Raw genomic sequence first — 15,509 nt, 5'->3', positions numbered from 1 at the left:
GATAGATAGATAGATAGATAGATAGATAGATAGATAGATAGATAGATCAATGACAAGTAGATAGACAGACAATACAGATAGGTAGATAGATGATGATGGAGGGATGGAGGGATGGATGGATACTCTTCTTTAAATACTAGAGATTATAGTAATAAGGTGTTGGCAAGCTAGAATAAATAAGAGTAGGGTTGTACCTACAGGGTATGCTTCTTCAGTGCCATGTTATCTTGAAAGTCATCAGTTTCCAAAATAAGCTGTTCCATAAATAATCTGTATAATATGCAACGCAGCTAAGTGGGGTCTTATTCGGCTAAAAATGAATTTATTTGTTTCAGTGAGGTTGCTCTCCTCTACATGTTTTAGTAATGATAGCAGAATCACAGTTATGGGTTGAATATGAAGCATCCTTTGCTGACTCATGTTTGAATACTTGTCATCAGCTGGTGACATTGGTTTAGGAGCTGACAAATCTTTAGAGATGTCTCTGCTGGCAGAGGTGGTTCACTGGGAGTGGATTTTTGAAGATTGTAGATGTTACCACTTCTGGTCTCAGGCTCAGCTTTCTGATTGGCAGTTGCTTTCTGCCCGGAAGCCTCATGCCCATGTCGCCACATAGGGCGCTGTTTCGCTGCTATGCTTTCTTAGTCTTTGTGGACTGTAATCTCCTGAGACTGTGAGCCAAAGGAAATCTTTCTCTCCTTAAATTTGCTCCTAGCAGACATTTTATCACAGTGAAACGAAGGTGACAGGCACGGTGGCATTGGCCTGTGAGGGAGGTAGGGTTTGTTAGAAGGGTAGATGCCTTATCCCACCACTCTGTCGAGTAAGGCAGAATCTGCACCTGAACCAGAAAAGTGGATAATTCATGTGCAAGTGAGGCTTGAAGTTGATAGCAAAACAGTTTTTGATCTAGATAAACTCATGTATGTTCTGAAAATGCTAGTAAATTATAAAAGTGTAAAAAATATCTAAAACCAAAAGCCATCTTAAAATCAAACTAATATAGGTGCACAGACTACTGTATAGTATTAACATATGGTGTTGGGGGAGACCGAGCATAGAAAACTTCAAAAGATGTGCAGTGTGGCATGGGAAGGGAAAGCCGATAGCCACTGGTTCACTGCCAGTTTGAACTGTTTGAAAGTTCCTGACACCCAAGCAAGGCTGAGGCCTGTGTGCCTCTCATGCCAACAGTGACACCATGTCTTAGAAAGAGAAAGATAAACAGTGTGTTTGGAGATGACATACAAGACTGATTATGGCTTAAGAAAATTGATTTGTGGAGAGAGAAAGAACTAATTAAATGTGCAATGCCATGCTGAGAAAGAGGCTTCGGTGATGTGAGCCTCATGTTTGCCCAGTGCTATTTCCCGGAGTTTCTGCATGGAGCATGCAGAACTGGACGGATGCTGAGAAAATGGTTCCCAGCACACCCCCAGCGATTGCAGCCACTCACCTGAGGAGCAGTAGCAAAGGCTGTGTGTCAGAAAACTTGGTGCCTAAGAAACAACGTTTAGTGACATGACTTTGTTTCTGAGGACTTTGAAACCTCCGTGAGCAACAAACAAAAGGCCGTGCACTGAGTTACTGCTACCTTACCACCACGTGGGAATAATTGCAGGCCCCGCCCCTCCAAACTGAAAGTGAGATGGAGAGGAAATAGGATGCTACGTGTGAGGATGCTCTCCACACAGGCAGAGACATGTCAAGACAAGTGATATGTTTCTTCTGCAACATGTGGGTTACTGCTGATGTTAACACACAAAGACATTTCTCCTTCGTCAGGTTGATGTCTTATTTAAGGAAAAATACTCTTCTGTAAAACCATTTATAGAGTGTTGCTTCTCTCCCCTCAGGGATTTGCCTCACTGGTACCTCGTGGGGCTCTTTTTTTCCATTTCATTTGATTATGCAGGAGTTAATTAAGAGCAGCACACACTGCAAAGTGGAAGTAGTTTTTCTTCTGCTTACCTTTTCCAGGTAGGACACTGCCAAGAGGATGTAGAAACCCTGGAAGCCTGGAATCATCCAGGGCCTTAGTGTAGTGACTCCTTATGAGTTAAACCAGCTCATCACCAGGGAGCAGTGGTCTGAGGGTGGCACACTTTCTTCCTTGTCCTTCCATAGATTAGGTATCATCTAAACAGGGAAGACCCAAACCATAGTTCCATGAGATAAAAAGCAAATAAATAAGAAAATACAGTTTTCAAATTCATCGCTTTCCCCTGCCAATTCCTTTAGTTCCACCTTAGTCCTTTTTAGGAGACCTGGTTTCCTTCAGACACTGCTAGAACTCATTAATGTCAGATACGTCAACTATTGTACTCGATATACTAGGTTGTGATAGTATGCAGCATACTTTTACATACTCAGACATCAAGTCACATTAATTGAGAAGTTAGACTGCATTCTGCTACTTTCCCCATACTACAAAGATAAATCCATCCATCTCCTGTGTGGAAATGGTTCTTAGCCACTGCCAGCACTTTACATTGGGAAGAACAGTTGTCTTCAAGGTCAAAGGCGATTGGGGAGGGGATTATATAAGTTACGTTGTAACTTCGTCTATTCTTGCTTCCTCCTGGTTGCTGTACCTACAGAATGGATGGAAGGAGGCGGTTTCTTTCTTTCTAAATCATTCTGCTAGGGACGTATTGATTTTCTCTCAAGAGCATCCAGTGGTCTCAGGTGATCATGTTTTCTCACATTACTCATATTGATAGAGTACCTTTGTTCGTGGTTGACATACATTAGTTGAGCTATGATGGTGCTACCCACGACGAGCTTTTCCTGGTGGTCAGGAGCTTCCGTGCAGGAGATGGAAGGGGACAGGCTGTCTCACAATATTCTTGTTCTTTGAAAAGCAGTTATTGTTCACTTGAAAAGATGTCATAAGCTCTGAGAGGCCCGCTTAACGGTTTCCTCACTCCAACAGCAGTGCCTTGAGGTCCTGAGTGTCTGCGCTGGTACAGTGAAAAGAAACCCCTCACCTAGGCAGCGAATATCCCAGCGTTATGCTCTGTAGGAGAGAGCGTTGGTTGGTGTCCGAAGGAGGAGCCGTGGTTTGCCGTGTGCAGTCGCTGACCCCACCCGGCCTTACTCTGTACTTTCCCTCATGTCACTTCCTTCTGTTTCAGCTGGCTGTGAGGTGGCTGGATCACAACTGCCACTACCAGCACATGGACGAGCTCCTGCAGTACATCCGCTTCGGCCTCATGGATGTGGATACTCTCCACACGGTCGCCCTCGCCCACCCCCTGGTCCAAGCCAGTGAGACGGCCACTGCCCTTGTCAACGAGGCCCTGGAATACCACCAAAGCCTCTATGCACAGCCTGTGTGGCAGACGCGCAGGACCAAACCGCGATTCCAGTCAGATACTCTCTATATCATTGGTGGGAAAAAGCGTGAGGTCTGTAAAGTCAAGGAACTTCGGTACTTCAACCCCGTGGATCAGGAGAACGCCCTCATAGCCGCCATTGCCAACTGGAGTGAGCTGGCGCCCATGCCGGTGGGAAGGAGCCATCACTGTGTGGCCGTCATGGGGGACTTCCTGTTTGTAGCAGGCGGGGAAGTGGAGCACGCCAGCGGCCGGACGTGTGCCGTGAGGACGGCCTGTCGCTACGATCCTCGCAGTAATTCCTGGGCAGAGATAGCACCCATGAAGAACTGCCGCGAACACTTTGTGCTGGGCGCCATGGATGAGTACCTCTATGCAGTCGGGGGCAGGAATGAACTGCGTCAGGTTCTGCCCACAGTTGAGAGATACTGCCCCAAGAAGAACAAGTGGACCTTTGTGCAGCCCTTTGACAGATCCCTTTCGTGTCACGCCGGATACGTGGCTGACGGTCTTCTTTGGATATCAGGTAGAGCGTGCCTCCTCTGTTGGGTTCGTTGAAAAGCGCTTTTGCTGTGACTTACATTTAAAAGTCGACTTCGGTAGAGGACCCTAGTGATTGAGCAGTTGAGCCAAGGATGCCATCTTAGCTAATTAACCACCATTTATCGAGCACCTACTCTCTAGAGAACAATGAGATTGGAAATAATTGACCTTTCTGTGATTTTTCTGAGTGACAAGTGTTATAAAAATTCAGGATGAAAGTTAATTGGCCATCACATCTGTTTTTTTCTACCAAGTGTTCTGTTGCTCGCACTTTCAGCTCCTGTTTATCTGTGAGGTGAATTCCACAACTAGTGTTTCACCCAAGGCCTTTGCTTTTCCTTTCACTCTTGGCTGCCCAGCTAGGAGCCATTTCTTTGGAGGCAGGAGAAATAAAATCCTAGTAAATCCATTTTTTGCTGAGTATAACAAGAGACTCTCATCCAGGGATTAGCTATGCTGTGTACTGGAGGAAGGGATTAAGTTGCTGGGGCGGGGGGGGACACTTTTGTGATATCTGTGAATAGTAGTTTCTTGCGTTGGCCATTACTGTGCACTCTCCCATTCTTACAGACCATTTGTAGGAAGTTTAAGTCTATTAAGTTTACTCTTTTCGTTCATGTTTGAAAAACAAGCAACAACAACACCAATTCTGCTTATGGAAAAAGTAAACTAGTCTAGTGCACAGAGTCTACCATGGCAACCTCAGTCATTAGTCTCTCGTTGCTTCTCTCCACCCTGGCTTTCCTCAGCCCCCTCCAGGCTGCTGCTTGTGGCACAAGACTCAAGGACCCAGAGAGAACTGGAAGATCTGTGGGTTAGAACACTAATGCTCAGACTTAGAGTAAACAACCATGTTAGGAGGCGAAGGCTTCTTGGATTTCCCCAGTTGCCATTTCCAGTTTTTTAAACATCGATTTTGAAAAAAACTGTGCCTAGATTAAATTAGCTTTGGTTCTGCTCATCTTTCCTTCAGTAACCTGGGAGACAGTTAGCCTTGGCTTCTCAGGATGAGGCCTTGGTTCCTTTCGTTGTTGTAACCTATCTTATATTGGAATTTAAGCAGCTAATGAATTAATGCATGAAGCAAGGACTAAGAAAAGGATAAATAAGAACCTAATATTTACTGGTCCTATATACCAAATAAAAACATTAGAAGTTAGTGTATATGTAGAAATATTTAAGTAAAATTCATATTTATTAGTGGCTTCTTTCCTCTAAATATTTATTTCAACTACTAAAAAAGTTACCTGGCTTCTGGTTGGTTTTGCTGAAGAAATTTCAAAATGGCTGTGACTGAATCTTTGCTAAGAACAGGAACAGGTCTGGATTTTCCTGAACATAGAGTAATGGTGGGTTTATAAAATCAATGCAGTTTTTATTTTCTCCCAATTTGCATTTCTTCCATTGACTCATTTGGTTTCACATGTTGTTAATGCAGTATATTCTTAAATTTTGCAATGTGCTTTCTAAATTTTGTATGAATTTCACATAAATATTTTAATAGGTATGTCTTGTTTTGCAAACACAGCTTTAAAATATCCTTGATTTCCCTCCCATAGTCATAAGGCTATACTACTCTCTGTCCCTTTCAGTGATGCTTAAAGGAGCAGAAGCTCAAAAACCTGGCCAGGCCTACCATCCTGAGATAAAGCATCTTCCCTTTCAATAAGGGCCGACGTGATTCCCTTCCATCGTATCAAATCTATCAACTTACTGTATATCTTACTGTCATCTCACTTTGTTTTCCTCCGGCTGTGAAAGGAGAGACGCTTTCTTTGTTCCTCGTCCTAACGAATGCTGCCTGTGTTAACCGTATTTAATGAAAACAATCAGAATTTTCTCAGGCTTGTTTCTCCCTACTGTGCACTTGAGATGAGAAGCCCACTTTCCTGGGTCGAGTATGATACTTTTAATTGGAAAGAGGAGGAATTGCCAGCGACATTTCTAATACCTGCTCTTGTCTGCCTCTTTCCTCCGGCCTAACTTATCATAAATCAATTGTGAATTTAACCATGAATGGGGGGGGGGGTGGCTGGCTGGATTTGCTCATGGGCCCCTTTAAAAGTAGATGGGACTATTTTATCTTCCTGTCTCTGATTTGGAAATGTTAGCTTGGCTTATTGGAACAGATGAAAATGTGTGAAGCTATTTCTTAACGCTGACCAAATAATCAAGAATTTCCAGTTGATAGAGTGTTGAGTCATTGGCATCCTCCTGGTACTTTGCAAGCTCTGTCTGAGGTAGGGGTGGTGTGGATTATTGAATGTGATCTTAAAGGCTTGGTTCTGTTCCATGGAACACAGAATGAATGTGTCTTCAGAGACTTGGTATTTTGTAACATGCTCACTCCCTCTCTGCCCCCTCCCCCATCCTGTCCATTTGGGGTCAAGGCAGTTTGAAAACTGTCCACGGCTTGTCAGTATGACAACCAGAGAATTCAGAAAGCTAGGTTGGATGGATATGCCCATTAGCATTTAATTTAAGATGTTAGAGACAGTCAAATTTTAAAGGCTTCTGTAGCATTTGACACTGTGACCCAGTTCACAAATGCACTATGCCGTTTTGATTTAAAATCTACACGTCTGAAGTAAAATAAGCATTAAGTATCCTATAGCTGTGTTTTTAAAAATACATGCTTGCTGCTTTACAGGGTAACATGTGAACCACTGAAAAGATCCTTTTGTGTGTGTGTGGAAGGAAAATTAATCTGAGCCCATCTTGTAGAACTTATCTGTTCATTTTTATCAGATGGCAACAAGATACTGAGATGCTGGCCATGAAATTAGTGCTTTAAAACTAGAAAACAAGACAAATGATACTGTAGTTACTCAAAAGCGTCATATCATGTTTTCTTGATTCTCTCAGTAAGTGTTGTACCCTTATATACTTTGGTGCTGTGCCATAATAAATATGATTAACTCAGTAAACACATCTCTTGCCTGCCAGAAACTGACAATTAAAAGGTTTTGAGGGTTTGGGGTTGGTTTTGGTTTTTCAAGACAGGGTTTCTCTGTGTATCCCTAGCTATCCTGGACTCACTTTGCAAAGCAGGCTGGTCTTGAACTCAAAGAGATCTTCCTGCCTCTCTGCCCTCCACGTGCTGTGAATAGAGGCATGCACCACCATGCCTGGCACTAAGGTTTTTTTGTTTAGTTCTGTTTTGTTTTTAGATATGTAAAAAAAAAAAAAAAAAAAAAAAAAAAAAAAAAAAAAAAAAAAAAAAAGCCTGTCAGTGCTTCTTTGATTTCCTAAGAACTATGTTTATTTTCATCTTAGTTGGGTTTAAATGAAGCTTGTGTTTCCCCATTTTAAATCACTTTAAATTATTCAATCTACTGAAAGAACTTTGGGTTTTCTACTGTCTACTAAAATTAGAACAAGGTAATTTTAAGTAATGTTGTTAAAATACCATTGCTTTGTTTTTTCTCTGTCTACATAGATATTATTTTGTTTGCATTTAAAATGTTGGGAAGTAAGAACAGGCATTGTTATGGTTGGGATATGAAACATTAAAATAAGATAATACAGTTACTGCAAGTATGAAATTCACCTCAGTTCTCCTCAAGCATGAGACGCTGAGCAGTGTCCCAGGCTTCCCAGGAGTCCTGTTCTGGTCCCTGCTGGGGCGACAGAGTTGGGGAGAGTCAGCAATCGCCACATGTGATGTGGTACGGGGGTCTTCCCAGGTACAGAAATCATATGAACGGCAGGAAGCCATTTTCAAGGTGGCCTGCAGTGGCATGCTGGGCCCAACTGGTCCCAGCTCCACTAGCTGTCCTCTGCCATTCATTCCCCTCCCTGGCTTTCCACATGAACATCGTCATATCATCACTTCAGTAATTCCCTTGTCTCTTAGGAAACACAGCATTGGGCGCGCCGAGTGTCTGTCTTTGTCCATGTAGTTGTCCTTCAGGAACCATAGGGGACTGGCTCAAAAACACACACACATGCAAGCAGTCACACACTCTGCTGGTAGCAAAGTCCTCAGGAGGGAGACAGAAGGGTTGCAGGGAGGAAGGGGAAGGAAGGTGTAATTTAATTGTATCATAATTGCAAAACATAAAAGCAAAATAAGGGAGGTGGGAATCCCGCATATGCTCAATTTTCTTATTTAAAATGGTATCATGTTTGCATAGTCTGTGCACGTTGTCCCACATACTGCAGTGTCGATGCTGAGCACATACTTGGTATAGTTTATTGTTTAGACAACAGTGACACAGGAAATCCATATGTGTTTGGTACTAGCACAGTTTTTGCCAAATATTTTGAAGCCAAGTTGGATCTGCAGATGCGAAAACCACAGATACAAAGGACTGACAGTTTCCAGCCAGCTGAGATTGAAGGACAGGTACCGGGAAGACTTGAGGGAGCACCTGTCAATTTTCCAAGGCTGTGACACTGCCTAGCCTTTTGATCCCTGCTAACCCTCTTCCCTCCCCTCCTTCACCTGCCTCCATTCCTTATGACCTCTCCCTCTGACTTAGACAGAGGACCTTGCCTTCTGTTTTTCAGACTAAATGCAAAATTGCAGAGGGAATAATGACTACTGTGGAGAGACAGAAAAGCGTCCAAGAGCATCATGTTAGGAAGGAGAATGCTGGGCGGGCCCTCTGGAAGAAGCCTGAAAGTTTAAAGTACATAGGGTCAGCGATGGGGAGGAGTTTGCAGCACCCAGGGCCCCAACAGGAGTCCGCAATAAGTGAGACTCATCTGGTACCACAGAAGGACCAGAGTCCAGAATATTTGCCTTGCATTTTTCAATTACAGACATTCTAGTGGAAGGGAATTCAGATGAATAGACTGTGGAGCAAAGCAGAGAACTATAGTTCAGGTGTAATGAGAAAGTAAGGAGGTAAGAACTATGGGTACAGGCTATACTGGCTGTTGTACTGTAATTCCCAGGGACACAGCATCATTGAAATTTCATCCCTGAGTCGGAGCTCATCAGATAATGTCCCAGTTATTGTTCGCCTTCTCCTATACTTCTGCCTACGGGAAGAGCTTCTGCAGTCTCGGGAGCACACATAATTCAGTCCTTTTGACAGCAACATTTTTTCTTTTCATTATAAATTTCTTTTGACTTTAAGAAGGATAAAAAGGAATGTAAAGAGAAATTTAGCTGAGAAAAGAGAGTGTAGTTAGAAAAGGAAATCCAGATCAGCGGAGAGACTTTTCTTCATAAAAAGAACGAAGTTCATTAAGTAAACTTGTAAGTAAGGAGCGATGCAGGCGAGAGAGACTTGCATTTGGAGCAATTCCCAAGTGCCAGGAACGAGGATTAACTGGGTACCGACTACTGATGGTAGGGTCCTGAACAGGCCGGAAAGACTGTGAAGAGATTCTCTAACACTAAGCCCAAGAAAGGAAGATGAGGGCTATGGGTCTGGGTACCAGTGGAAGGAGATGATAGCTATGGATCCAGGTACCAATTCAGAGAGATGAGGGGTGTGGGTCTGGGTACCAGTGGTGACTAGCAGAAACCAGGAGTTTGTTGTTGTTGTTAATGGTGATGATGATGATGATTCAGGTTAGCTCTTGATGAGAGCTTCTGTTGAGATTATGTCCTGTCCAGGTGATGGGCCTGAGGAGAGGGCCGTGGGAAAGGCCTGTGAGAGAACACAGGGAACTGACACGTTTTTAAAAATAAAAAATATGAGAGCAGATTCTATGTTGGAAAGCTTTTGTTGTCTTTTAGTAGTGTGAACAGAGAACTGGAAAAGGCATGCCTTTGGATGAGCAGATGATAAAAGGTTCCCACAAGAGGAATAGCCCAGAGGCTCCTGCGGGTTGCTCTAGTCAGGGGCAGGGCTTGCTGCCCTGGAGGCATCTGTCACACAGGGAGCCACATAGGTTGGAGCTTCATAGCTTGTATGTCAGCTTGAAAGTTCCCCGTGAGCTGGAATAGCCAATACGGATTAAATCTGTGTTGTCTTAGAATCTAGCACCCAGGTGGCTCCAGTCGTTTTCTCTCCAACTTCTACTCAAGCCTTAAACCCCCCATCATCCGAAACAAGTTAAAAGAAATCTTGCTGCGGAACTGAGGTAGAAGCCGAACAGAAATGAATTATCCACAATGCATTTAAAATAAACAAAGTGGAAAGCATTCAGATCTTTTACACCCTGAAAAACTCAGAGGTTTTATACCCACCTCATTTAGCTGTGTCCTGAAGATCATTTTGTTTATCTTCCTACTGCTGCCCAAGAAATGAAGCATAAAGAGTTCCAATAGCTTCAACGACAAAGAGCCAATATTTGACAGGATTTGAATTCTATTGCTGGTTTTAAAAATTAGGTTTTCCCTCTGAACCATACAGCCACCAGTTTTAACACTTTTAACGAAGGTCTGAGAAACACATACTTAAATTGTCATTAGAACTTATCCATGACATGTCTGAAAAAGTAAATGATATGCAGAAAAATTATGAAATGTTGGTATTTGTTTTTGTTTAGTGAGAATGAACAACATTTGATTATCTTTAGGTACTTAAGTGCCCCCTTTTCGGAGGACAGAATTAAGATAGTCTTTCTTTTTCTATTCCTGTCATTCAGCCTTGAAAACATAAACACCATTCTAAAGTTAAAATGTGAAAAGTCGTTTAGCAATAATACAGAAAGTAGAGTAGCCTGGATTAGAGAGTTGTTGCTATACATTTTTAGTATAGCAATCTGACCGCCTTTAATACCAATTGCCGAAAATCATTATTTTAACTTGAAAACTCCATAATTTTTCTCACAGAAAGAACAGCCTTGGGTTTGACAAGTTCTTGTGTCTCTACCACAAAGAGACAGACCTGATGAAGGAGCTGAGCCCTGTCTAAGAACATGGGAGGTGTAAGGTGCTCAAAGCTACAACATAGCAAGAGGCTGCAGAATCTGGCTGATGGTGGGAGGGCAATCAAAGACCTCATAAGAACCCAGGGAAACCACTGGAGATCCCTGCCTGGAGGCCGGGAACGCAGCCTCTTGACACTGTGCACGAGCTTCAGAGACAGGATCCTCACAGATGGAGCAATGGCAATTACAGCAAAATGCTTTAAAAACTAAGATTTTGAATGGCAGGTTCCCGTGGTTGACACAGCATTTCGGTAGATTCCACCTATCTAAGGTGAAACGTGATATACACCTCACCTCTTTCCGGGATGCTTGTTCACTCTAGATGACATAAACATCATTTACATTTTCAAAGGCAGCAATTTTTATAGACACCTTGTAAGTTTAAGACTCTCCTTTTTACAGGTTTTAGTCTATTAATTACACACTCATTTGTGTGAGCTTCATAATGTGAAAGAAATCATAAGGATACCAGTTTTAATTTAATACATTGTTAAATATGTTATTCAACATGCTAATTTATTATAAAGAGTCATGGCTATAATTGTTTATACAGCATTATAAGCACCATGAAAATATGGACCATTTTATCACTTGTAAAAACTAAAAAGTATTTTTTTAGCTGGGTATGGTATGTCCTGCCTGTAATCCCCACACTTGCACAAAGGAAGATGATCTAGAAGGACTGCTATGTGTTCAAGGCTGGCTCAGCTACATAGTATTTTCTATACTAGCCTGGGCTAGAGAATGAAACTCTGTCCCAAAATAAAAGAATATTTTTGAACTTGTGTCTATTCCCATTGTCCCACAGTTCTCAGGGATAATAGTGAGTTTAATTCTATAAAAATGATTAATTTTTAAGCTCATGCTTAATGTTACCATTTTCAGGGTAATTAAACTATGAGTACAAAATTGGAATACATTTAAATAAGAGGAAATTGAAACTACTAAAGAAGAAAAGAGGCCAAATACAGTGGCCGATTATTCTGCTTATTAAAAAACAAAACAAAACAATAGCTATGGGGCCTGCAGAAACTGATACCCCAAACAAGGACCATGCATGGAGAGGACCTGTACAGATGTAGCCCATAGACTCCGTCTCTAAGTGAGGTCCCTAGTAATGGGAACAGGGGCTGTCTCTGACATGAACTCAGTGGCTGGCTCTTTGATCACCTCCCCCTGAGAGGGGAGCAGCCTCACCAGGCCATAGTGGAAGACAATGCAGCCAGTCCTAATGAGACCTGATAGGCTAGGGTCAGATAGAAGGGGAGGAGGTCCTCCCCTATCATTGGGCTGGGGAAGGGGCATAGGGGGAGAAGAGGGAGGAAGGGTGGGCTGGGAGGAGACCAGGGAGGGGCCACAGCTGGGATACAAAGTGAATAAATTGTAGTAAATGATAATAATAAAAATTTTTAAAAGAACAACTGGGCCTGTGGGATAGCTCAGCGGGTAAAATGCTTGGGAGAACCTGAGTTCCATGCGCAGAATCCAAGTAAAGGTAAGCCAGGCCTGGGGTCACTGTAGTCCCAGTGAAGACGGGGAGAGCCTGGTGTCACTAGCCAGCCCCTAGCCTACTTGGTGTTCTCCAAGCCACTGAGCAAACCTGTCTCCAAAACAAAACAAACAAAAAACGAAGTGGAGAGTGCCTAGGAAAGACACTCAAGGTTGTCCTCTGGCTTCCACATATATGCACATATGTGCAAGCATACCTTCACACACAAGCATGCACTTAACATGCATATACGTAGCCATATTAGAGAAAACAAAGAATGCTACGTGAAATGAAATTCAGGCTGCAAAATACATTTAATAATTCAATGTCCTTTACAGGAAGGTGGTGAGAACTTTTGATAAAACAACCACAGAGCTGTAGCAAATGTGAGCTCTGGACTGTTTGTGTGTCCAGTGTACTGATCATCTAAGCCTCTGAGGGGGATCAGAATCTTCCTTCTGCTTCTGGAGAACTGAGGTTGGCTGTGCTACGTGGCTCCCCAAGGGGAAAACTGTACTTCGTTCTTGCTGCTCTTCCCTCAGCTTGAGGTGAGGGTGGCACTGTGAGCATGGGAGAGAGTCAGAGCTGGTTCCCCCAGGCCTCAGTTGGCATCATTGGTGCGTGGAAAGGCCCAGGCCCTTGCATCTTGCTCTCAGTGGAGAGCATTAGCCATGGGAGAAACCGCAGGCCTCTCCTTCTTGAGCATAAGCAAGCGCTGCCTACCCACCAAAGTGATATTTCTTGGTTTGTGGAGAAAACAAACCCAAACCAAAAACTAGCAGGCCTGTCAGGTGATGCAGTTGGTAAAGGCTCCTGACAGTGCCTACTGCAGGCCAACATCCGGTCACTGGGCCCTTTCCTGGTGGAAGGAGAGGACCCCCAACAGCAAATTGCCCTCTGACCTCCACACGCACGCTCTAGCACACATGCATGCCTTTCTCCCCCAGTCAGCCAATAAACAAATGTAATTTTCAATAAGAGAAAGAAAGCGTCAGACCAGGACCGACCAGGCCGGAGCACATGACCCCCGGCTTTGTAGAAGCTGTCAGTGCTGAGCCGTTGTTGCCCTGAACACTGTGTGAATGCTTAGCGTGTCTCGTAGCAGAGACAAAGGCTGTTTGGCAGTCGCTTGTCATCCTTTCTGGTATGCATTCATCCATTTGACACAGTTTTGTGGCGGGCTGTACAGGGAAGCTTAAGAAAAATGCTTTCCTCTTGTCTTGATGATAAAATGCGCTTCTCACTCTGGGTAGCATGGCAGTAACTTTTCATTCCTCCTGGCAGTTTTTAAAGACTTATTTGACTTTGGGGAACCCACAGTATATCTTTAAGGTGCAGTTCAAAAGTATAAGACAGGGCTGCTCATTTTCAATTTTGGCTGAGAAGTGTTAGCTTTGACTGTGACACTTCAAAGTTAGAGAAAACTTGGTTTTTAAAAATGGATGCTGATATGAGCTGGCATATTTAATGACAGCTGTATCTATAGAAAGCTGTTACGATGCAGATTATCCCTCCTGGGGTGGGGAGGGAGATCAAACTGCCAATCTATAAAATATACTCGATAGAAGAAGGAATGGAATCTATCTTTGCAAGTCCTCTGATTGCAGGGGACAGAGCAGCAGCATGTGGCATCATAACCTGGAGCAGACAAATCAGCTTGATGACTTTCAGAGCCAGGAAGACTGCTGCAGGCAAGGGTACTCCAGACTAGGAGAAATTAAAACATATAGAGACTGTTATTAATTTCATATCTATTTTTGTATAGTCAAATCTGTATGCAAATCCTTAGCATCTCATTTCAGCAGATTAATCTGAAGTGAAGAGTGGTATGTGAAGGGAATGTAATGATGAAGCTCTTTGGAATGAATGTGGGTTGAAAACTTGGATGCTTTCTGTAAAATTTGTTTTTTTTTCTACTGCAAAGAAATGGATTTGTTTCTATGCTCATTTGTAAATTACTTCAAAAGGAAGAGAGATAGAGGCAATTCCCTAGTTTCCCTTTGCCACCCCGACTTGGCACAAGTTACAGCACTGGCTTGCCAGGCGCCTCCTGTGTCTTCATGTTCTGGAGGTAATCATGCAGATAACTCTCTGGGACTTTTATTTTTATTCCCAACTAGGTATCCAGTATCTCATTTCTGAGCAGTATCATATGAGTAAAAATTTTTGTGTAATGCTAAGGAATCTAATTACTGAGTGCAGATTAATAAAAACCATATTCTGGATGAATCTGCGGAAATGAATAAGCAGCAACTCTGAACGGTAATTCTGAACAGCCTGGTTATCAGTGGTATATACTCCATGGGCCAGAGGGGGTGTGGTGGCCGCACGGTCACCCGCCAATTGTGCATTTAATCTGTGGTGGGCAGACAGTGCTGTCAATGTGTTCAATGATGTCCTCAAGTGGGTCATTTACTGCCAGAGAGCTTACTTCTGCTCCCTGTTTCTAAAACAAGTAGAGGTCTTTCAGAGTTTCCCAGTGAGAACGGGAGAGCTTGGCCTCCTGTTTGCATTCAGTTAAAGAAATGATTACTATCATATCATCTGTGAATAGTGAGGTATCCCAGAAGGAGAAAGACACACATGGTATATACTCACTCAGAGTCCTATAAGATATGATAAACATAATGAAATCTATACACCTAAAGAAGATAAACAAGAAAGAGGACTCAGGGTAAGATGATCAATCCTCACTTAGAAAGACAAATGGGAGGTGCAGTGGACATAGAAGAAAACAAGTAACAGGACAGGAGTCTACCGCAGAGGGCCTCTGAAAGACTCTACCTAGCAGTGTATCAAAGCAGTTATTAAGACTCATAACCAAACCTGCGGCAGAGTGCAGGGAATCATATGAAAGAAGGGGGAGTTTGTATGACACGGAAAGGATAGGAGCTGCACAAGGACCAAATATATCTGGGCACAGGGGTCTTTTCTGAGACTGACACTCTACCAAGGACCATGTATGGATATAACCTAGAACCTCTGCTCAGTTGTAGCCCATGGTAGCTCAGTAACCAATTGGTTTCCCATAGTAAGGGGAACAGGGACTATTTCTGACAGGAACTCAAGGGCAGACTCTTTGACCTCCCCACCCCCCAAGGGAGGAGCAGCCCTGCTAGGCCACAGAGGAGGACTTTGCAGCTAGTCCTGAAGATACCTGATAAAACAGGGTCAGATGAAAGGGGAGGAGGTCCTCCCTAATCAGTGGACTTGGAAAGGGGCAGGGAGGAAATGAGAAAGGTAAGGAGGGTTTGGGAAGGAATGAGGGAGCGGGATACAGCTGGGATATGGAGTTAATAAAATGT

General features: G+C 43.2%; 1 protein-coding gene across 6 annotated transcripts in view; it reads left to right on the top strand.

Annotated features, from left to right (window-relative positions):
- Positions 1-15,509, top strand: part of Klhl32 (kelch like family member 32) — a 226,414-nt gene that overhangs the window by 191,319 nt on the left and 19,586 nt on the right. For 5 of the 6 annotated variants that reach the window (XM_055603480.1, XM_055603478.1, XM_055603479.1 and 2 more), the window contains one exon: positions 3,138-3,864. The exons of the other annotated variant lie outside the window; for it this stretch is intronic. In XM_055603480.1, the coding sequence (XP_055459455.1) occupies positions 3,138-3,864 (727 nt within the window). The remainder of the gene's footprint in view (positions 1-3,137; positions 3,865-15,509) is intronic. 6 annotated transcript variants of the gene reach the window in all.

The sequence above is a fragment of the Psammomys obesus genome, unplaced genomic scaffold, assembly GCF_907164565.1.
Source record: "Psammomys obesus unplaced genomic scaffold, mPsaObe1.curated_primary_1811, whole genome shotgun sequence".
NCBI lineage: Eukaryota > Metazoa > Chordata > Mammalia > Rodentia > Muridae > Psammomys > Psammomys obesus.
Note: the sequence above shows the minus strand (reverse complement) of the source record. Positions and strands in the feature narration are given on the sequence as shown.